The sequence below is a fragment of the Lissotriton helveticus genome, chromosome 8, assembly GCF_964261635.1.
Source record: "Lissotriton helveticus chromosome 8, aLisHel1.1, whole genome shotgun sequence".
Taxonomy (NCBI): Eukaryota; Metazoa; Chordata; class Amphibia; order Caudata; family Salamandridae; genus Lissotriton; species Lissotriton helveticus.
The window spans coordinates 982260938-982285417 of NC_136069.1; the positions used below are offsets into that span (position 1 = coordinate 982260938).

A 24480-nucleotide genomic window follows, 5' to 3' on the forward strand; every position below is an offset into this window, starting at 1 on the left:
ATAATAGGTTCCATCCAAGGAATTTAAAGGATAATTTACCATTTCTATAGTTTCTCATGTACCACTGGAATTATTCAGAAAAGATGATTATTTACTCCATGCGACTGAATAACCCTAAAACTACTTTAGAAGTGTTACCCAAGAAAACTAATCAAGAATGTGATGAAGAGAGCTTGGTATATACCATGTTATACTCTTTCAGAAATAAAGATTGAAAAAAGGAACAAAGTAAATCATCTGGGTATCCACATTCTGACCAAGTACCAACCAGTTCAAAAGAATCATAAAAGAAACTGGCATATTTTATCTAACTTGGATTGCATACAAGAACAACCACTTTTTTGCACTACAAAACAGAACCTAAAAAACAAGGAATATGTGCCATCACACTGCCAGAATCTGCTAAAAAGAAGACCCTGTTAGGACATTGGTATCTTCTACCATCACAAGGTCACCATAACAGTGGCAACTGCTTAAATTGTGAATAAACTATTGAAAGCACTACCTTTACGTATCTAAACAAGAAATAAGCACACTCAAAATTTCTAACCACAAGACTAGAAATGTCATATATGGCATACTTTATCCATGCAGCAAGTTATATATTCGAAAAACAAACTATGATGTTAAAAAACAGATAACCCAACAGCTACACTCTTCAAACACTTAATCGAATATTTGCACCAAGAAAACCCGTTGAACTGAACAGTATTAGATAACATTACAAAAAACCCGAGGTGATAAGGAAACAATCCTAATAAGGAAAGGGGCATCACTGACTAATATTGTGATATGATACTACTGTGATAGGCCTAAGTGAGCTCTCAGAAATACAAAATATCTGATGCTTTCTTCCCTTCCCATTGTCCTAGATAAGATCCTCCAGAGTTACATTGATTTTTTTCTAACACCATATTTTGAAAATCGTGCAAGTCAAACCACATTTCCAAGCGTTCTTTGTTTTTTCTGCCATAACAATTCCAAAGCAAACATTAATTTTCCTTTTTTTCAAAAACACGACACTATCATGTGTTCCTGGTGTTGACCTCCAATGGTGTTTTCATTTCAAACCCCGGAATGCAATTATGACGTCAGTATATCTTACACGTGCAAGTAGCTGCAGGGTCCCTCAACCAGAACGAAGGCTGCCACCTGAGATTTCGCACTGCAACAAGCTTCTGCGCTATGCCAAAGACTTATTGGTGAGAGCTAATCAGGTTGGTGAGACCTAATCGGCTCCTGTTCATCTTGAATTCTTGCCCTATTAAATGTAAAGAGAAAAGGCAATCCGAACTTAGCAGACACACATTTAAATAGCATATGAAGGTTCTGGAATATCCTTACAAAAGAGTCACTGTAGGAAATGGGGTTACAGGTTGAGGGAGGGGGAAACACAAGCAAATCCCAAAATGACCTTTGCATAATCTTTTGGTACTTTGGCACAAAAGCAGTCAGGCTTAACTTGGAGGCAATGCGTAAAATATTTATTGTGCACTAACAGTCATAAGGTGAAAACACAACTCAAGAAAAATTCTACACCAATTTAGAAAAATAGAGTAAAATGTAATAAATTATTTAAAATCAAAACAAAGAAAAACTAATTAGTACAACCGAAGATATGCAATTCTAAAGGTTTAAGTAAAAACAGTGCTTAAGAGCACAAAGTGCCAACTGTGATTATCTAGTCACGCTGGACTGTGACTAAGTCACAAGCTCAGGCAGACCACGATGGAGCGTGGGCCGGATACAAATGCCAAGTTAGGCCAGCTGAGGAAAGTATCTTAAATACTGGTTGCGGAGCATTGTGAGAGCCAGTGTTGAGGATTCATCGTGCAGCGCCGCTTCTTATGAGTTGCAGGCTGCAGTGGAATGTTCTGCATTGAGAATGCGTAACGTAGTGGCATTTCTGCAGAGCTGTGTGGTCCTGCATCAGGGATGCAATTTGCAGCAGCGGTGCTGATGTAGAGCTGCTAGGAGATGGATCAGGCTGCATCTGTCCTGCCCAAAACACTACAGCTGGACTGACAGAGCACCTTCAGGCCAGGCCACTTCAAAGGGTCCAGGACTGGGGTGGCACCACTGGGGGGGGGCGTGACTCACAGCAGTCAGAGTCCAGGTGCAGGATTCAAGATGGTTGGAGCCTTGTCTGTCCCTGAGGCTCTGACCAGGAGACGGGCAAACTATCCCTTGGAGTCACTCAGGTTGTCCTGGGTTCAAGATGCGTGTCTAGTCTTCACTCAAGCACCAGAGCAGCTTGGCAGGAGGGCAGCAGAGTTGAAGTCCATCTTGCAGCAGAGTAGCACAGCAGTCCCTCCTCTGAATCTTTCACCGGTCCAGGAGTTTTTGAAGAGTTGGGTCTGAGGGTTCACTGGTTATCATTGGTGCTAGCTTTGAAGTAGGTTCCGTTTCTATAGGTTCCCACCCCCAAAGCTGTGTGGATATTCTTGCCTCTTTTCTCTGGACCCAGCTTTTCTGGAGGCAGACTAGTGTGACACCCTTTGAGACTGTGCTGAGGCAGATTCTTTATGATGTGCAAGTGTGGTAGGTGACAGCTTTGCCCCCCTAACAAATCAGATAGAGGCCATCCAGCTAGCACCTATTCCCCCTTTGTCGCTCTGTCTGGGAGCAATACACAAAGACTAACTGCCAACTGCCCCTAGTCATCTGTCCCATACTACAAGCTGCAGTCACCAAATAGTTGGGTCAAGAAAATGTTGATTTTACTAAAGTGTTATTTTCAGAATTGGGACTTAAAATCCTACTTTACTATTAAACTGGGTTTTAAATTACAAATCTTTAGAGACCAAATTCAACATTTCCACTTATTAAATGTAATAAGGTAGCCTAATGCTATTCTATGAGAGAGATAAACCTTGCAGTAGTGAAAAAATACATTTAATTGAAAGTTTAAATACACTGCGCCCAGCCCTCTGGGCTGTGTAGGGCTGACCCTAGAGGTGACTTTTGATTTAATGAAAATGAAGGTTTAGACCTTGTGAAAGGATAGGATTATTTTGCCAGTTCAAAATGGTAGTTTAAAAATGCACATACAGGCTGCAGTTGCAGGCCTGAGGCATTATTAAAAGAGCTACCTAAGTGGCAGGCACAATCGGTGCTGCAGGCTCATTAGTAGCATTTTTTATAGGACCTGGATGCAGGTAGTACCATTTTACTAGGGGCTTACAAGTAAATTAAATGTGCCAATTGGAGGAAAGCCAATGTTAGCATGTTTTATATATAGAGAAAAAGAATATTAGCAGTGGTTAGCAGTGGTACACTGTGCAGAATCATAAGTCCAGGAAAAACAAAGTCAGCAAAAACTGGAGGATTGAAGGCTAGAAAGTTGGGGACAACCAAACCAAGGCTGTCAGGTCCAATAGTTACCAACAATTAGAGACGATTTTCAGTCACCTCTTTTCTGTGTGACTAATTTGTTTAATCTTACCACAATTTGCATAAGGAAAGTTCGAACATCACATCAACAATTGATGCCAACAAGTCTTCACCTCAAACACATATGCGTATCTTTTATGTCCCTGTTGACATACCATCGGTTTTCCAATAAGCATTTTAAACAAGCTTTCTTTTAATCAGAATTACATTTACGTTTTCCTTTTAATTTACCTCTATCCTATATAAGAAGTAGATGTATATCCTGTGGACTGCTATCACTTGGGTGGCATAGTTGTGATAACCTTTACTCATTGAGTTAGGCACTATTGCCTTCTTTTGTGTTTCTCTTAGAATTCCCAGTTCCCAATCCTGAGGAGACCCTTTAATCACTGGGGTTGAAATGCAGCTACAATTGCTCCTAGAGCTAAATGGCCGTTTTCTAAATTATCAAACAGAGTGCTATGTGTATAAAAGAAAAGAATGACAGCCATCGAATTCCACAGCTGTCCTTCTAATAGATCAGCCTTGGCCCAGCTCTTCCCTCCTTTGACATCTATGAAACAGGGTGGCTAATATATATTATTGCAAAGATAAGCGTATTCTAATTTGAAAGTGTGGAACAGGAACTTTATTTCAAATGCCCTTATTTTTCCTAAAGGTTGTTCGACTTGTTATTGACTGGTGCACACTATGTTCATATATGTTTTGTTTCTGATGTATAACCACGTGTAGCACTCCTGTGTGTAATAATCACAAAATGATGCTAATGATTCAATATTTTAGGATTAGTAAGAACTGCTCTTTAAATGAGTTTGTTTTTAGATCAAATGATTTGATTTTCATTCGAGCTTTAAATAGAATTCAAAGAAGTTGTTCACATAAGGTTCTGTCTTCTGTTTACATTGTTATGGGACCGGAGCTTTATTTCCTATCACTTGTCCAGTTGGTTAAATTGAAGCAATTGTAAATTAAAACGGTTCCTGTTTTCGCTGCACAGTTTGGGGCAAGACTACTCACCAGGATTTTCTCAGCACCCTGGTCGGATTCTTTGGTCTGCTGCTTGGTTTCCCCCCGCCGCCGCCACTGTTGGACATCGCGAGCGGCCGCCGAGCGGGGGAAACCACATTTCCCATTAGTCCTGAGGACCACACCCACTCCATCACGCGCCCAGTGGGGCACGACAGACCGCGAGTACTACGGCAGAGCGGGTTCCTGTTTTCGCTGCACAGTTTGGGGCAAAACTACCCACCAGGATTTTCTCAGCACCCTGGTCGGATTCTTTGGTCTGCTGCTTGGTTTCCCCCCGCCGCCGCCGCTGTTGGACATCGCGAGCGGCCGCCGAGCGGGGGAAACCACATTTCCCATAAGTCCTGAGGACCACGCCCACTCCATCACGCGCCCAGTGGGTCACAAAAGACCGCGAGTACTGCGGCAGAGCGGGTTCCTGTTTTCGCTGCACAGTTTGGGGCAAGACTACTCACCAGGATTTTCTCAACACCCTGGCCGGATTCTTTGGTTTGCTGCTTGGTTTCCCCCCGCCGCCGCCGCTGTTGGACATCACGAGTGGCCGACGAGCGGGGGAACCCACATTTCCCATAAGTCCTGAGGACAACGCCCACTCCATCACGCGCCCAGTGGGGCACAAAAGACCGCGAGTACTGCGGCAGAGCGGGTTCCTGTTTTCGCTGCACAGTTTGGGGCAAGACTACTCACCAGGATTTTCTCAGCACCCTGGTCGGATTCTTTGGTCTGCTGCTTAGTTTCCCCCCGCCGCCACCGCTGTTGGACATCGCGAGCGCCCGCCGAGCGGGGGAAACCACATTTCTCATAAGTCCTGAGGACCACGCCCACTCCATCACGCACCCAGTGGGGCACAAAAGACCGCGAGTACTGCGGCAGAGCGGGTTCCTGTTTTCGCTGCACAGTTTGGGGCAAGACTACTCACCAGGATTTTCTCAGCACCCTGGTCGGATTCTTTGGTCTGCTGCTTGGTTTCCCCCCGCCCCCGCCGCTGTTGGACATCGCGAGCGGCCGCCGAGCGGGGGAAACCACATTTCCCATAAGTCCTGAGGACCACGCCCACTCCATCACGCGCCCAGTGGGGCACAAAAGACCGCGAGTACTGCGGCAGAGCGCGTTCCTGTTTTCGCTGCACAGTTTGAGGCAAGAATACTCACCAGGATTTTCTCAGCACCCTGGTCGGATTCTTTGGTCTGCTGCTTGGTTTCCCCCCGCTGCCGCTGCTGTTGGACATCGCGAGCGGCCGCCGAGCGGGGGAAACCACATTTCCCATAAGTCCTGTGGACCACGCCCACTCCATCACACGCCCAGTGGGGCACAAAAGACCGCGAGTACTGCGGCAGAGCGGGTTCCTGTTTTCGCTGCACAGTTTGGGGCAAGACTACTCACCAGGATTTTCTCAGCACCCTGGTCCGATTCTTTGGTCTGCTGCTTGGTTTCCCCCCGCCGCCGCCGCTGTTGGACATTGCGAGCGGCCGCCGAGCGGGGGAAACCACATTTCCCATAAGTCCTGAGGACCACGCCCACTCCATCACGCGCCCAGTGGGGCACAAAAGACCGCGAGTACTGCGGCAGAGCGGGTTCCTGTTTTCGCTGCACAGTTTGGGGCAAGACTACTCACCAGGATTTTCTCAGCACCCTGGTCGGATTCTTTGGTCTGCTGCTTGGTTTCCCCCCGCCGGCGCCGCTGTTGGACATCGCGAGCGGCCGCCGAGCGGGGGAAACCACATTTCCCATAAGTCCTGAGGGCCACGCCCACTCCATCACGCGCCCAGTGGGGCACAAAAGACCGCGAGTACTGCGGCAGAGCGGGTTCCTGTTTTCGCTGCACAGTTTGGGGCAAGACTACTCACCAGGATTTTTTCAGCACCCTGGTCGGATTCTTTGGTCTGCTGCTTGGTTTCACCCCGCCGCCGCCGCTGTTGGACATCGCGAGCGGCCGCCGAGCGGGGGAAACCACATTTCCCATAATTCCTGAGGACCACGGCCACTCCATCACGCGCCCAGTGGGGCACAAAAGACCGCGAGTACTCCCGCGTCGCGGGACGCGCACGGGCATCGCCGGGAGAAGCCTGCGACAATGGTGGGGCCGTCCTAGGCCGTCACAGGCCGGAGGAGGCTGGGCTGGGCCCCCTCTCTTGGCCTGTCTGTAGGAAAAGGTACTGTTAAAAGGAAACAAATATTATTGTATACCCAATCCTTTTGTAATTCTTTTGTAATATATCAAACTCACAGCCAGGGCGTGATACTTTGATTTGGGGTTGTCTATATTAACAATGAGTAAAAGAAAGGGCACGGTGGGAAAACTGGACGATTTCATTACACGAACTGAAAAGGCTTTGGACAAAGAAATCGAATTTGCCCAGAGGAGATTATCCCTTGACCCTTCTAGACTCCCCACATACACGGTAGTCAGGGAGGCACATCCACTAGAAAGTTCCCTACCTGTAGTAGCAATTCAACAGGATCAGTTAGAGCACACCTTAGACCAACCGACTACCCTAATCGAATTAGAAACACAAAGCCCAGAGATGAGTCCCGGAATATCTACTAGACTGCGGGCTCAAAAGCCGTTAGTCACAATAAATAAGCAGATAGGGGGTAGTGGTGACTATTTATCAAGGGGGAAGAAGAGAGGGGGTTGTGATCTGTATGCGAATGATCAAGAACCTATAGGACTTACTGCTAGATCTATTGGGGTCCAGGGTCTGGAGCCCAAATGTCCACGGACTCTAAAATTCTCGCTTCGGTGCCTACTCGAATCACGGGTTCACACTCTGCAACTCTGGGCAATAGCTTGATTAATCTCCACTATGGCCCCCCCCCCCGTGGCGGGATGCCTGGCTTTCACCTTGGGGATGCCCAGTACGGGTTATCTCACAGGGATAAGCCAGGACGGGTTCCCAAAGCAAGCGCCTTGAGACCTTGCGGTGATAAGGCGCTATATAAGAACCTTTGACATTTGACATTTGACATTGGGGTCCAAACAGATATAATTAACCCTAACAAATCTATAATCGACAGGGGGTTAGTGGATGGTCTAGAACAGATCGTAGCAGATATTATAAAAACAACTTTAACTTCTGTCCACAACCAAATAAGTGAATCAATGGATCACAAATTAAGAGAGCTAAATAATGAGATCATCCAGTTAAATGCTGCTGTTGCCCATCTAGGTAAAAATATAACTGAAGGAAATAGAATAATTGCTGAGGGAGGGGATTTGATAGCTAAATTAGAAGTAACCAAAGCAAAGAATAAGGACCACATTGAACTAGGAACCCCATTCGGCAAAGGACCCGAATTGGGAGGAAGACATTTGGACAAAGCTTGTAATAGACATAACAAAGAAATCATCACTCCCCCTTTGGTAACTAAGAGGAGCCGATTTACCCCGCCTGGACACAAGGATAAGAATGGACTAGTGTCCAACCCCTATAGGGAGATTCAATATAGCCCAAAAGGCACAGATTTGGTTCCTAAATCTGATGTTTTAGATCTGCCCCCAGCAACCTGCCCGTATGTTTTAGTACTAGCAGGAGTCCCTAACTAAAAAGAGAACAGACGGAGTCATGGGACGTCCTAAAAAATAGAGTAATGGATTGGCTATCTAAACACAAAAACCTCAATACTAGGAAAGCAAATGAGATCCTAATGGTACGCAGAGTAGGATGGGTGGATAATTCACCAAAAAATATACTTGGAGATTGCATAGTTGTCAACTTTAGGCAACCACATTTGGTGCGTTCCCTTTTTCGAGTTCATGAAGATCAAGCCGCAAGCCAGACAAATATTCAGGCCCTCCCCTTAGGGTATTTCTATAAACCCCAGAATCACACTCCTGGATTAATATCGAATATGGCATTCTCAGTAGTGACACATAATAGATTCCAGGAGCTGTCACAGTTAGATGGAGTGGATTGACTGCCCCCGCCACTCATACAGAAAAGCCTACTCAAGGAGAAGGGAGAAGAAGAAGCAGGGTCTAATTCTAAAACACCTGAAACTATAAATAGCAATAGGGAGGAAACTGGTTGTAATGGTTGCGGAGATGTTGCATCCACAAAAGCTTTGGTTCCTAACCCAAGTGGGATTAATGGACCACGAGATCAATTAAAAGATAGTGTAAGTCTAAAAATAATTTCATGGAAAATCGCAGGCTTGATAAAGAACACAAAAGACCTGGGGTGGAACGAATATGTCGAAAAAAGCGACATATGTTTATTACAGGAAACTTGGGCCACCAAAATGATCCATCGAGCAGGATATAAAACCTTTTGTATTGGTGCAATCCCATCTAAAAAAGGCAGGCCATCAGGGGGCCTACTGATCTGGCAAAAGTCACCATTATTGGTATTATAAAACAGGTAGAGACAAATTCCCCTGATATACTGGGCATACAAATAGTGACCAATGATAACAGGGTTCTGAATATTTATCATTTATATAATCGCCCTAGTTTGGCATCTAAGGAATCACAGGTATTTGCCCAACTGGAGCAGGTTTTAAGTAAAACACAAATAGGTACAGGCATAATTTTAGGGGGAGTCTTCAACTGTACGAACCAATAAAAGGGCTGGACAGCATCCATGAGGAAGAGGATATGGTGAATGAGATCCCCGAGTTATCTAGCGTGAAGCAGGTTGCATGCACATCCTTAGCGCTTCAAATAACAAGTCTAATGACCACTCATGGACTAAGAGCATGTAATGGTCGACATACTTCTGATGTACCGATGGTTCCCACATTCTTTAAGAAGGACATGCAAAGTAAGATAGACTATGTAGCTCTATCCCTTGACCTATGGCAATATATAGTGGACTTTAAAGTCAAGAAAAGGGTAGAGAGTGACCATCGGCCACTTGAATTAATACTAAAAAGAGAGATTATATCTAGGACACTGGACTATAAATCTCCTGCTTTAGATACCAGTGATACTATAACTGTGACTAATCATCGTCATGCAGTTAAATGGGCCCACACATTGGACAACAACGGGAAACTGGCAAAAATGTATGACACTCTTGCTAGCACCTTTTCTACTTATATAGCAATAGAAATAGAAATTGAGGGGAACCAATTCCTAGAACTACATAAAAGATTTATATTGGAAATAACCCCATTAATAACTAAGCTACTTAGACCAGACTCTGAGAATAGAAACAAAAAGTTGATGGGGAAACCTTGGTACGACAAAACTTGCCGTTGTGCCAAATCTGAGCTAGTAATAGCAATTAAAGCTAAATGTCATAGTAATGTACCACCTCAGTGGAAACAAGCAAAACTCCTCCCACTGATTAAAAAACCTTCAGCGGACCCCTTAGTTACTTCTAACTATAGACCTATTTCCTTGCTCCCAGCCTTAGCCAAGGTCTGTGAGAAAGTGGCTTTTCGCCAACTGGAGAAGTTTGTGGAATCTTCAGGGGCACTACATCCTGCCCAATCTGGATTCCGCTCCTCCTTCAGCACTGAGACTGCGCTAGTGGAGGTCACTGAGGCTATCAGGGATTGTCTGGACGGGGGCGGCAGAGCGGCCCTAATTTTATTGGACCTCTCTGCCGCGTTCGACACGGTTCCTCATGCCCAGTTGATCTCTAGGTTAGAGGACATTGGCATCTCAGGCGCGGTTCTCAAATGGGTCAAGTCCTTTCTCACTGACCGGTCACAACAAATCTGGCTCCCCCCCTACCATTCATCGATTAGCAAGGTGGACACTGGAGTCCCTCAAGGGTCGACTCTAAGTCCCCTGCTCTTCAACGTGTATTTGACCCCCCTGGTATATCTTGCGGAGAGTTTGGGTGCAAAAATAATGGCCTACGCCGACGACACCCAGCTTCTCTTCACGTGGGACAAGAACAACCTTGATACAAAGAGAGTCCAACTATGCTTGTCCTCAGTATTTGCCTGGCTGGCCAAGGCGGCTCTCAAATGCAATGAGGACAAGTCGGAGATTCTCCTGTATGGCCAATTCCCAGAGGGATTTAAGGAATCCATTTGGCCCATAGGATTGCCGTGCCCCTCTGGAAATTGCGGAGTTGCAAAGAACCTAGGGATCTGGTTCGGCGCTGACCTTTGCTTCCGAGATCAGATCTCGCGATTGGCGGGAACCTGCTATGGGACCCTTACCACCCTCCGGACGTTTTTTCCCCTTCTCCCCCAGGAAGCTAAAGAAACAGTGGCCAGAGCACTTATCCTCTCACGTCTGGACTACGCCAACACACTATATGTGGGCGCCCCCGACTTCCTGCTCCGCAAACTGCAAGTAGTCCAGAACGCGACAGTGAGGCTTCTACTTAACATTCCCTGTTGTCTTAGCGTACGAAGACAACTTGCCGAGCTTCATTGGCTCCCAGTTGTTCTCAGAGTGCGCTTCAAAATCCTGACACTAGCTTTTAAGGCCTTACACGGCCCATGTCCACCCTACCTCAGTGTTAGGTTTGCTTTTTATCATCCCTCGCGACAATTGAGATCTGCCTCCCTCAGACACCTGGTCACTCCCAGATTTAAGAGAGCTCGCCTCGGGGGGAAATCCATGACGGTTAGAGCCGCCCAGCTATGGAACAGCCTCCCTGACCATCTGAGACACACGACAAGCCTTGCATATTTTAAAAAACACCTTAAAACCTTTTTATTCAGGCAAGTCACGTAGTCCACATGCTTTCTTTTTGCCTCCGATACTTGAATTTTCTCTCGCGCCAGGACAGTCTTGACTAGCAGTGCGCGTTATAAGAAATATATAACATAACATAACATAACATAGCTCCAAGGTGAGGGAAGCACGGCAGAAGTATAAAACATCACTCGAGACTGCTAAGAAGATCTGGGATGAAGCAATATGGGGAGACATGCTGACCGCAGTAAAGAGCAAGGATTCCTTTCGCTTTTGGAAAATTGTTGCAAATAAGAATAGGGAAGCGAAGGGTACTAGAGATGTTTTTCTGGAAGAAAAGATTTGGGTGGATCACTTCACAAACCTATATGCAGCACTTGACCCAGGGACCGAATTGGATACTCTAATATCCCCAAATTCACCTGAGCACATCTTAGAATTCACCCTTAAGGAAACAGACACAGCTATTAACTCTGTGAAACCTGGTAAAGCCCCAGGACTTGACTCCATACCAGGAGACTTGTTCAAGCATGATTTAAAAATTTGGGGACATATCTTAACCACTTGTGTAATTATATAGCTGCGGGTGCTAGTATGCCTGATACTTGGAGGGGGGCGGAAATCATCTGTATTTTTAAAAAGAGTGACAGGAGTGATCCTGAGAATTCTCGCCCGATAAGTTTAATAGACATACAGCAGAAAATGTATGCAAGGCACCTTTTAAATCGGATCAATGAATGGATTGAGGAAGGAGATGTCCTTCCCAAATACCAAGCAGGCTTCAGAGCAAGAGTTAGCACTATAGATCAATTATTCAGGTTCTGCTGCCTATGCTGGAAATATGCTAATTTGCGGAAGGGCCATTTGTATGTGGCATTCGTTGATCTTAGAGCCGCATTTGACCTCATCCCCAGACACTTGTTGTGGAAAGCGCTTGCCAAACAGGGTTTACCCAAAAATATTTTGGAGCAGGTACAAAGACTCCACCATAACAACTTTGCGAAAGTGAGGTGGGGTCCAGATGGCGAACTCACTAAAGCGATACCAATAAAAAGGGGGGTTCGCCAAGGCTGTGTCCTTGCCCCAACCCTTTTTTCCCTGTTCGTTAATGACATGCCCGCTTTCCTAAGCAAGTGTAAAAACGATTCACCAAAATTTGGGGGTGAAATTGTGTCAGCCTTACTATTTGCAGATGATACCATCTTGATATCCCAAACGTCGAGAGGGTTACAATCATTGCTTAATACTTTTCACTCATATTGTAATACAAAAGGCCTCGAGATAAACACCAGCAAAACCAAGTACATGGCAATAAATCCACATAGTTCCTTCAAGGGAAACTTGGTTTTAGAAAATCAAAAGTTGGAACATGTTAAAACTTTTATATACTTGGGTGTATCCTTTGACTCCAAAATGCAGTGGAAATCTCAAATTGAAAAAAGTAAGCTACTTTTAAGACAGAATAGTCGACCCATACTAAAAAGGCATAGGGAGAGCTGGAATAAAGCTGTGCTACCGGCACTTGAAGTTTTTTGGGCTAAAGCACAATCGGCAGTCCTATACGGGGCCGAGCTGTGGGGACCCCTCTGCAGAAAATCTTTTGAGGTCAAAGAGAATGAATTCTATAGAGCACTTTTAAAATTGCCAGTGTATACCCCAACAATACCAATGCTTTTTGACTTAAATATGAAGTGGACAGATCATCATGCCATACTAAGACCGTTAATGTTATGGGTTAGGCTATGGACTATACCTGACCTGATACATTATAGAGTAGCTCTAGTTGAGTTAAAAGACCTGGATGTTTTTAGCCGTATTGCATGGTACGACCATATCAGAGCATGGTTAGTGAGGGTTGGACTAGCCCACTTTTGAACAAATCCATCTGCACTAACCCATGTTCCAAAATGATTTTAAAAATCTCCTTCTGGGCTTATATGAATGAACGGAGAACTAGTGATTTATCTAATGGCTCTCTAACTAAAGAATTTTACCTGTTTAAAACAGAGCCTTGCTTCGAGCCCTTTTTGAATGAAGTAAACCCTCCCTTAGAAAAAACATTATACCTAAAGCTTAGATATGGATCATTGATGATAAAAAGTCGTACAGCAAAGTGGAGCTCAAACGGCAATGATAAATGTGGTATGTGTAGTGAAGGTATGAAGGAGGATAACGCACACATACTATTTTTTTGTCCCGCATATTTGGCAGCCAGGAAAAAATGGATCAAACCCCTTTGTACAAATATTGGTGTTAGGATGTATAGAGTTGCAGAAAGAATTTTAACAACTGATACACGACAAGTTATCGTTTTTTGTATTAGTAGGTACCTGCTTGCTGTATATTTTATTAGGAAAAAAGCGGGCGAAAAACTGTAAAAAGATGTAAAATTAATTGGAAATCTCTGCTGATTTTATGGAGTTGATTTTATGTGCTTTTTAATAATTTATTTATTTTAAATATGATATGCACTCCCTTCAATAGATACTTTACCCATACAGCTATTCACAATTGGATTATGTAAAATGAAAATGTTTTATCTTGTATCTGTACCTTTTATGATATTTTATCGAAATAAAGGATATATAAAAAACAAAACAAAAAAAAAACGTTCAGCACTGTTTTGGCTCCCTAAATCTGAGCACTGACAGAGGAGCACAAGATTTGTAATCACCTAAATATCAGCTGTCTTGTAAGTTTCACTAGGCTAGTTCTTTGCTGCATTGACCGCGTTAAATGTTCATAATTGACCCCAGCAACCCATGACCCTTAAGGGGCCTTTTACTCATTTGAACTTAATTTCTGGGACAAGACCTACGCGTTAATGACCTAATTAGGTTAGCATGTTTGAATTTTGCAACGGAAACGAATCCCCCATGCTACCAGTAAAGCTAAGACGTGTGGCAGCGCTCAGGGCCTCGATACGCTCACGGGTGATTAGCCTCGTTTTTTTAATCCAGTTGGATTGGATTGTGTATGTTTGCGTTGGTGAGACAATAAACATACCTTTAACTGACAGAGGACATTAATATTTTAAACCTTAAACCATTTAAAAACTCTACTCCCGTAACTTTGTATTTTTCACAACTTTTCCTGTCTATTGTGGCCCTTTCTAAAGAGAGAAATAATTTTAATATTTCATCTAATAGCAAAAAGTCACATTGGGTGCTATACGTTTTTAAATATGTTCTGTGAATGTGTTTCAGGTGCTGCAAGATGATTTGGAGCAGGAACAGGTACGAGTGAATTCTCTCACTCACATGGTGGTGGTCGTGGACGAAAACAGTGGAGACAGAGTCACCGCTGCACTGGAGGATCAACTTCAGGTAAACATGCTTTGTGAACTTCATTATGCAAACCGTAACAGCTGCCATACATGTTCTAATATGGAAGATGCAGTACATCGTGCTGCAGAAGGCTCCTACATTTGTTTTTAAAATTGTACCGTCAACTGCTCATTTAAAATCCCGGAAAATATCTGAGATGGAGCAGGAGCAGAAGAAAACAAGGCTCCTCGTCATTTCCTAGCTGTGCTGTCTCCAGGGATGTATGACGTTCCATCGCGCACATTTACATCGCGCGCTTTTTCCCCGCATCTATTTGATCGCTGAGTCCATTACATCGCCTGTTTTCACCTCGCAATCTATTGCAACGCGATTCCATTGCTTTCTATTGGGCCGTACTTTACCCCGCAGTACAGCATGTCGCATGGCAAAACAACGCGGTCTTTGGAATCTTCCTCTCACATGAGGTAACTGCAGCAGAGGTTTTAGAAGGGCAGGGCAGAAGGGATGTGTGAATGTGAAAATGAAAAAAACGTATAACGTGGCAAGATAGGTTCGTGCTGGGGGGAATCGTGAACTCATTAACAGGAAAGATATCAGAACAAAAACGGAGGGAAGTTCAAATCAATGTCTGTAGTTTGGGCGGTAACATTCAGAAGTATAATTGAGGTGGCGCTGTATACATAATCTTTGTGTTCATGTAAAATATGTTTTCTTGACATGCTTACATTGGCACGGAAAGCAGCACGGCCTGTGTTTGTGGCGAGTGTTTCTTCCTGCACTCCGAGGCCAAACACATGTAGAAAACACCGTGGTTGCCATCCTCTGCAAAAACAGCTGTGCCAAAATCACTGGAAGCCTGCTAATTGGTAACTCACACAATCTCACCTTCTTTCTCCTAGTACATTGAACGCGACTCCCCTCTACACTTATACATGAACAGCATCTGCTAAAAATGCCCTTTGCCTGCGCATCTGTGCCAGTCATTGCACTCCGTGCCTAACAGCAAGCTTGGCAGCGCACGCCAATATTGACAACATTGTTGAAATTGTTGGAATATTGCAGGTAATCATAAATCAGAAATATAAAAAAGAAGCACTTGTAAGTGTGTATTTTTTTTGTGGCTCAGGCGAGTCTCGATCCTTGGTTCCAAGCACCAAAGTCAGCAGCGCTATCCGTGTTTCCACCTCCTCTCCCTCTGTGCAGGGACTGCATTTTGCATGCCTTTCACTTATTCCACTGTCGTCTCTTCTCAAAAGGGCCAGAATATGTTAAAAAAACGTCGTGTTGTGCCCTTCAAGGCGTGCACCTGCTTTATTATCGATCTGTAAGTGCTTCGTGTTGATGCTCCTGCCCCAAAAAGTCACATTTCAACACGAAGCACTTATAGATCAGAATAAAGCAGGTGCACGCGTTGAAGGGCACAACCCAACGTTTTTTAACATTTCCTGGCCCTTTTGATATTCCGTTTTTTTTATAAAATATTATAAAATAAAGCAGGTGCACGCGTTGAAGGGCACAATCCGTTTTTTGTTGTATCAAAATAAAGCAGGTGCACCTGCTTATGGCACCCACCCACCCACGCATCCATCCACGCATCCATCCATCCACGCATCCACCCACCCACGCATCCATCCACGCATCCATCCACGCATCCATCCACCCACCCATCCACCCACCCACGCATCCATCCACGCATCCATCCACCCACCCATCCACGCATCCAACCCACCCATCCATGCATCCAACCCACGCACGCATCCAACCCACGCATCCACCCACCCACGCATCCATCCACGCATCCAACCCGCGCACGCATCCAACCCACGCATCCACCCACCCACGCATCCATCCATCCACCCATCCATCCACCCACCCACCCACCCACACACACACTCATCCATGCATCCATCCACCGACCCACGCATCCATCCACCCACCCATCCACGCATCCCCCCACCCACCCACTCATCCATGCATCCATCCACCAACCCATGCATCCACCCTCCCACCCACGCATCCAACCCACGCATCCATCCACCCACCCATCCACCCACCCATTCACGCACCCAGCAACCTTCGTTGTCCGTTATGCGGAAATCATAATTGTATATCAGAGAATATCATCTCTTTATATGTGTTGGAGACGGTTTGACCATCATTGTCCGTTGTGAGGTCGTAAATGATTTCTATAATTTGGTGCCCTCGAAGTCATAATTGTATCATACAATATGTGCTCGTAAATCTTTTCTATTATTTGGGTCGTAATCATTTCTATTTTGGTGCCCTCGCCCATCATGTGTCATATCCGTTCTTTATGCTTTTCTTTTCTATTATTTGGTGCCCTCGCCCATCATGTGTCATTTCCGTTATATCTTTTTTTTCGTATTAACTTTGGTGTACATTTGCATGCCTTTTGCCCTGCCGTTTTGTGGCGATGTAATTGCTTTTGCATGTGTCATATCCGTTCGTTTATGCTTTTCTTTTCTATTATTTTGTGCCCTCGCCCATCATGTGTCATTTCCGTTATATATTTTTTTTCGTAATAACTTTGGTGTACATTTGCATGCCTTTTGCCCTGCCGTTATATCTTTTTTTTCGTAATAACTTTGGTGTACATTTGCATGCCTTTTGCCCTGCCGTTTTGTGGCGATGTAATTGCTTTTGCATGTGTCATATCCGTTCGTTTATGCTTTTCTTTTCTATTATTTTGTGCCCTCGCCCATCATGTGTCATTTCCGTTATATTTTTTTTTTCGTAATAACTTTGGTGTACATTTGCATGCCTTTTGCCCTGCCGTTATATCTTTTTTTTCGTAATAACTTTGGTGTACATTTGCATGCCTTTTGCCCTGCCGTTTTGTGGCGATGTAATTGCTTTTGCCCTGTAATGCGATGTAATACCTAGCGCTTTAAAAGTCATTGCGGCGTCTTAGCATGCGACGCGGTAGCATGCGGTGTGCAGCCATCTGCGATGTAATAGTCGCGATGCGATAGCAGCGCGATGCAGTGCTTCCGCTGTGATGGGTGTTTCCCGTCTCCAGTGTATGCATTTGCTCAAATATTTTCTAAATCAATTTATATGCGCCGTAGATATTGTGTGTTGCTCAATAACTGAAAATAAAAATACACAGACCACTTCATCAACTCTCGTCTTTATAGCCAGCCCCAAATATGAATAGTATTGATTTTCCCGAGAGCTCATCTCATTTTTTATGCAGTGTTTTCAGGTTTCAAAGCAACTAGCATAGCGCTGATACCCCAAAGTCCTTTAGGCCCCCAGCATGCATGTGACATAAATTGTGTGACCCAAAAGTAAGGACTAAGGGGCATATTATCGCCACACAGCGATAAATATCACTGAGCTCGATTAGCGCTATTTATTTTAAAGCCAAAAAAGCGGAGATAAGGTCCTTGATAATATGTCCTTAGACACTATAATGTGTTGGAGAAAACTTGCTGCAGGTTTATTTTTGCACCTGTAGGCAAGACATAATTGGGTTAGCTTGCAGGCGATCCAGGAGAACCAGTGGATGAGCAACCTAAACTGACCTCCTACTTGACTGGCCAAAAAGCACATGAATTACATACCAATGGGTGCGATACTATTGGGGGTGTCCTCACACTGTGAACCACTAACGCCACACCAGGCTGTGGAGCAGTACCGGGCAAGCCCCAAGTTGCTCAGATTTATAACTGCTCGTGAAATTAAGGGGCATTGTTGCGTTCGTCCCCGGGGTCCTGCCGTAAGGCCTCACGGGTGGGAAACATCCTTTACAACGCAACTTTTACCACGCAGTGCCTTTACGACGCAACTTTTACAACGCAAACCATTACAACGCATTACGCTGGGGGGCGCTCTAGGATAGGGAATAAGTTTAATTTACTATCCAACACCTTCCCTAGTGTCCACGGGGACTGGAGTTGGAATAGTAAATTAAACTATTAACTATCCAGCACCCCAAAGCGCTATGCGTTGTAAAGGTTTTCGTTGTAAAAACCGCGTTGTAAAGGCATGCGATGTAAAAGTATGCGTTGTAATGTCATACATCCCTCATGGGTAGTTGGCCAGTTATCCCTCTTCCATTGGTTTCTGACCAGAATCCCTTAGCGCACACTGTACCTCTGCCAAGCCCACAGGGGTGGCTACCATTGCTCCTGGGGTCCCTCCCAATGCTGCCTTGTCACTTTGTACCTGAATATGGCTCTTTCCAGGGCCTCCTGTAGATCCAGTAGGAATATATCTGTGCCCACATCCGATAGGTGGACTCCATCCTCTGCAAAGAAACCATTGGTTTGCACATTGATCAGGCTGTGTCTTATGAAACCCCAACCCTCTGCTCTGGGAATCTTCGCATGGAGCAGTTGGTCCATGTGAGAAGTTGGCCTGATGTATGATGTCTCCAATTCTGGGGGCACCTTATATCAGTCCAAACAATCCCTTATGGTGGTGGTTGTAAGTCAACCTTAAAGACAAGCTATCCTAGTGGTAGCATGGACTAAGCAGCCTAAAGGCTTAACTCAAGAGGACATGTGAAGCCAGCTGTTTTACCATATGCAATCCTGTAATATCAAATGAAAGGACACCACACAAGTTATATATTATAAAAATATATGTATTTATTCTCAGAATAATCCCCTGTACTCTTTATGAGTATAGAAACACAACCGTTTAAACAAAAGCACAATATAACATATGAAAGCTGCACGTTTATGGATGAGGCCGGGGGCCACTCAAACCATATATCAAAAAAGTGGTATAAGTATCACTATTCGATCAGTGGTAAGGCCTAGGGCCTTGGGAATTGATGGGACTACACTGGACTAACAGCAGTTAGGACGGGAGTAGCCCGCGGGAATCGGGTGCAGCGCTAAAAGCACACGCATGCACCAATGCAAAGTCAATGGTGCGTAAAAGTTATCGAGTTACAGTTTTAAGGGTCTTCCGACTGGACTAGAAGGACAAAACTTTAGACTTAGACACTAGAGGTGTAAACCACTACAGGAGTACCGGCGTTCAAGTGTTACCTCACCCACAGGAAGCGGGTGCACAGGTGCAAAAGCGTGTCGGGTCTCGTCGTGTAGATCTATGGAGTCTGGAGATGAAGATGCTGCAGGCGGCCAGAAGAGAAGTGTCCGGTGTGATCCAAGGGTGGATCGAAGATGTAGAGTACCTGAAAGCAGAGGGGACAGAGTCTGGGTCACTAGCCAGTGACCAGGAAGGAACCAGGAAGGAACCAGGCGATGTTGGGCGCAATCAGGTGCTTGTTGCGAAGCTTGTCTCCGCTGCCACGTGGACTCTGGGGCACCGAGGATGTCCAAGAGTGGATCACAAGCTGTCCCACAAAGGCTCTCGCTGTCGGCGGTGTCGGCTTCCAGATCGAAGTTAACAAGCCTTGGCAAGGGCAACCCATGCAGGATTCAAAGATTGCTTCTTACTCGGACCAGCAAGGTCAGAGCGGGTGCTCCTTTTCAGGGGAGCGAAGGCTAGTCTGGAGCAACCAGACTAGCAGAGCAAATTCAAAGATTCGTCGGTACTGGGGCCGCTAGCCAACGGGTAAGCGACCGGACCAACGCATCAAGCAGGAAAATGCAAAAGGGCCCCACGCAGCACTCGATGAGTGTGGAGGGGTGAGCTTCGATGCAAAAGCTGCTCGGGGCTAAAGCTTCTCAAACCCCAATGCACAGCTTCAAGGGACCCTCAGATGCTGCACGATCAGCACTTTGTAGTTTTTCCAAGATGGCCAGCCCCACGCTTCAGGTCGCCTCCATGGGTCTCAGCTTTGCAGGGACTGTGGATCGGGCTGTTGAAAGGCAAGAACGCTGGGTCTTGTTGATCTCTGTTGCTTGAGTTCTAGCTGGAACTGCAACAAAGCAAATGGTGACATGCTGGATGGTGCCTGTTTGCACAGGGTGGTCACTCCTTGACCACAAGGGAGATTATTCAGTCTTCTACGTCGAGTAGGATGTCGAAGGGTCCAGAGTTTCGTTTCATAAGTTTCAGTCAGGATAATCTGATGTGCATCAGCACAGCTCCTACCTTTATTCCAAATCAAGGGGCTGGATTACCTGCTAGGTCCCTCCTATGGGTGGGACCCAGGAAGGGGGTGGTTACACCCCTTTCCCTTTGTCCAGTTTCGCGCCAAAGCTGGGGCTGGAGTGCCCCAGAACCGGTTTGACTGGATTTTGCATGGGACACCTTGTGTGCCCCAGGCAGTGTCTAGTTTCTTTCAACCCTCCCTGCTCCAATACACTATCTCCTGTCTGGGGTGGTGTAGCACCTCCCTGTGACAGGAAACCCTTTGTCCAGGCCTCCCCTGCCAAGTTTCGGTCAGCAGCAGGAGGTCAGACTTGTGTCGGGGCAGCAGCATCCATTTTGTGATGCTGAGGCTCTGGTTAGGATTAACCGCGTTTTAAGTAAAGTAACATGTCTTCTCCCTCAGCCCCTGGTAGGCCTTGGATGCACCTATGCCCTGAGCACCTATAGTGCATGGTACAGGGCTGACAAGGTGTCCAGTACCAAATTGGTGATGTACCTATAGTACATGTATGTGAATTTAGAACGAGAACAGCAGGCTGTGGGTCTGATTAGCAGGCCCACAGCCACATTAAGTCGAAATCCAGTGAAGCAAAAAGCAAAAATTGGGGTGACCATAGGATAGCAGACCCTACTCTCCTACATAACCCCCCCCCCCCACACGCAGGGACATTAAACTTAACCTTGACCAGATAAGTCTTCATGTTCTAAGTGGAAGTACCTGGAGAGACCATCTGCATTACCATGGTCAGTCCCTGGTCTGTTCTCCACTGTAAAGTCCATCCCCTGTAGGGAAATGGACCACCTGAGCAGTTTGGGATTTTCACCCTTCATCTGATTAAGCCACAAGAGGGGCTTATGGTCTGTCTGAATTAGGAAGTGAGTGCCAAACAAGTATGGTCTCAACTTCTTCAGGGCCCAAACCACAGCAAAGGCCTCCCCCTCAATGGCTGACCAACGTTTCTCTCTAGGGGTCAGCCTTCTGCTAATAAAAGCAATGGGCTGGTCTTGACCATCTACATTAAGTTGTGAAAGCACAGCTCCCACCCCCAACTCAGAAGCATCTGTTTGGACAATTAACTCTTTGGAGTAGTCAGGACTCTTCAGGATAGGTGCAGAGCAGATGGCCTTCTTCAGGTCATCAAATGCCTTTTGACAGCTAACTGTCCACTGAATCTTTTTGGGCATCTTCTTGGATGTCAGATCATTTAATGGAGTCACAATGGATCCATAATTCTTTACAAATTTCCTGTAATACCCAGTCAGGCCCAAGAAGGCTCTGACTTGTGTCTGGGTAGTTGGAGGAGCCCCGTCCTGTATGGCCTGGATCCTGCTCTCCAATGGTTGAACCTGACCCCCACCTACTAGGTGGCCCAGGTATACAACCTTGCTCTGCCCTATCTGGCACTTGGTAGCCTTGGCAGTCAGGCCTGCCTTTTGCAGGGCCTCCAGAACCTTCTTCAGGTGGATCAGGTGATCCTCCCAGGTGGAGCTGAAGACAGCAATATCATCTAGATATGCTGCACAAAAGTCATCCAACCCAGCAAGGACTTGATTCACCAACCTTTGGAAGGTGGCAGGTGCATTCTTCAAACCAAAGGGCATCACCACAAACTGATAATGTCCACTGGGGGTAGAGAATGCTGTTTTGGCTTTAGACTCCTCAGCTAACCTGATTTGCCAATAGCCAGCTGTCAAGTCAAATGTGCTCAGAAATTTGGCAGAAGCCAATTTATCTATGATCTCATCTGCCCTTGGAATGGGATGAGCATCTGTCCTAGTGACAGCATTGAGGCCTCTATAGTCCACACAAAATCTCATTTCTCTCTTTCCATCTTTGGTATGAGGTTTTGACACAAGGACTACTGGGCTGGCCCAGGGGCTCTCTGTTGGCTCAATCACTCTAAGTTCAAGCATTTTCTGCACCTCAGCCTTTATACAATCCCTGACATGGTCAGGTTGCCTGTATATTTTATTCTTCACAGGCGGACTGTCACCATTGACCACCTCATGGGTGCACCAGTTAGTTTGACTGGGTGTAAGAGAAAACATATGTCTATGAGCCTGCAACACTTGTCTGCAGTCCCATTGCTGCTGTTCAGTGAGGCTGCCTGCCAAGGCTACACCTTCCACTGAGCCATCATCAGGGTTTTGGGAAAGCAGGTCTGGGAGAGGGTCACTCTCTTCCTCCTGTTCCCCATCTGTAGCCATGAGTAAACCCATGTCTTCCCTTTCCACATATGGTTTCAATCTGTTTACATGGAGCACCTTGTGGGGGCTCCTAGGGGTGCCAAGGTCCACCAAGTAGGTGACCTCTCCCTTTTTCTCAAGTATGGTGTGGGGTCCAGACCATTTGTCTTGGAGAGCTGCTGGGGCCACTGTCTCCAACACCCACACCTTCTGCCCTAGCTGGTACTCAATCAGAACAGCCTTTTGGTCATACCAACCTTTCTGTAATTCTTGGCTGGCCTCCAGGTTTTTGGATGCTCTCTCCATGTACTCAGCCATCCTGGAGCGGAGACCAAGCACATAGTCCACAATATCAAGCTTAGGCTTTTTGAGAGGTAACTCCAATCCTTCCTTCACAAGCAAGACACACACAATGGACCCCTCACAGGGTGGCCAAACAAAAGTTCAAAAGGGCTGTAGCCAACCCCCTTATGTGGGATCTCTCTGTAAGCAAAGAGCAAGCAGGGTAAAAGGATATCCCATCTATGCCTGAGCTTTTCAGGTAATCCTTTTATCATTCCCTTTAGGGTCTTGTTGTATCTCTCCACAAGCCCATTGCACTGAGGATGATAGGGTGTGGTGAACTTATAGTTCACTCCACACTCTTTCCACATTGCTTTTAAGTATCCAGACATGAAGTTGGTACCTCTGTCTGAAAGTACCTCCTTTGGAAAGCCCACTCTGGAGAAAACTCCAAGTTGGGCCCTTGCCACAACAGGAGCTGTTGTGGTCCTCAGGGGAATTGCCTCTGGGTACCTGGTGGCATGATCCACTACCACCAGGATAAATCTGTGCCCAGATGCTGTTTGGGGATCCATTGGTCCAACAATGTCTATCCCAACTCTCCCAAAGGGCACCCCCACCACAGGTAGAGGTATAAGGGGGGCCTTTGTGGTGCCACCTGATTTGCCACTGGCTTGGCAGGTGCCACAGGAGCGACAAAACTCCTTGGTATCTTCTGACATGTGAGGCCAGTGAAAGTGAGGGACAAGCCTGTCCCAAGTCTTGTTCTGGCCTAAGTGTCCTGCAAGGGGAATATCATGGGCCAAGGTGAGAAGGAAGCCCCTTAATTGCAGAGGTATAACCAACCTCCTGGTAGCACCAGGCTTGGGGTCTCTAGCCTCTGAATAAAGGAGCCCATCATCCCAATACACTTTATGGGTACCTTGAGCATTCCCAGCAGCCTCAGCAGCAGCTTGCTGTCTGAGGGGTTCAAGAGAAGGGCAAGTTAACTGAGCCTGCCCCAGGTCTGCCCTTGAGATTCCCCCTGTCCCCAGAAACTCAACCTGATCAGGTTCAAGTTCTTCAAGGACAGTCTCCTCTTGGATCACAGAATCACCCTCCTGTGAGGTCTGATCCTCAACCTGGGGCAAGTGGGAAGGCACTGCATTAACCCTCTTGCTCTTTCTCTTGGGTTGTGGTTGGTCTATTGTTTCAAGATCCACCACAGGTTCAGGTAGGCTCTTCTTAGCCTGGGACCTGGTTACAGCAAGGACATGGGCTGATATACCTAGCATTTCTGCATGAGTCCTGTACTCCACTTCTGACCATAATGATTCCTCTAGATCATTGCCCAAAAGACAGTCTACTGGGAGGCCTGCACTAATTACAACTTTCTTGAGGCCAGTTACCCCTCCCTAGGAGAATTTAACAACAGCCACACTATGTGTAGTAGTGGCATTGCTAGCATTGGTCACTAGGTAGTTCTCACCTAGTATGATTTGTCCAGGGTCCACAAAGTTAGGTGTCACCATAGTGACACTGGCACATGTGTCCCTGTAGGCCTGAGCCAGTTTCTCATTGATTAAAGGCATCTGTCTATATTTGCCCAAAGTGTTGGGACTCATAGGTGTGGACACAGATATGTCCACATCACATAGCAGAACTGCCTGAGTAGGGATTCTGACT

The 24480-nt window shown here is 45.9% G+C and overlaps 1 protein-coding gene across 7 annotated transcripts in view; it reads left to right on the forward strand.

The window, feature by feature from the left end:
* DMD (dystrophin) overlaps positions 1 to 24480 on the forward strand; it is a 6826337-nt gene that overhangs the window by 1211146 nt on the left and 5590711 nt on the right. For all 7 annotated transcript variants that reach the window (XM_078657819.1, XM_078657824.1, XM_078657821.1 and 4 more), the window contains exon 13: positions 14230 to 14349. In XM_078657819.1, the coding sequence (XP_078513945.1) occupies positions 14230 to 14349 (120 nt within the window). The remainder of the gene's footprint in view (positions 1 to 14229; positions 14350 to 24480) is intronic.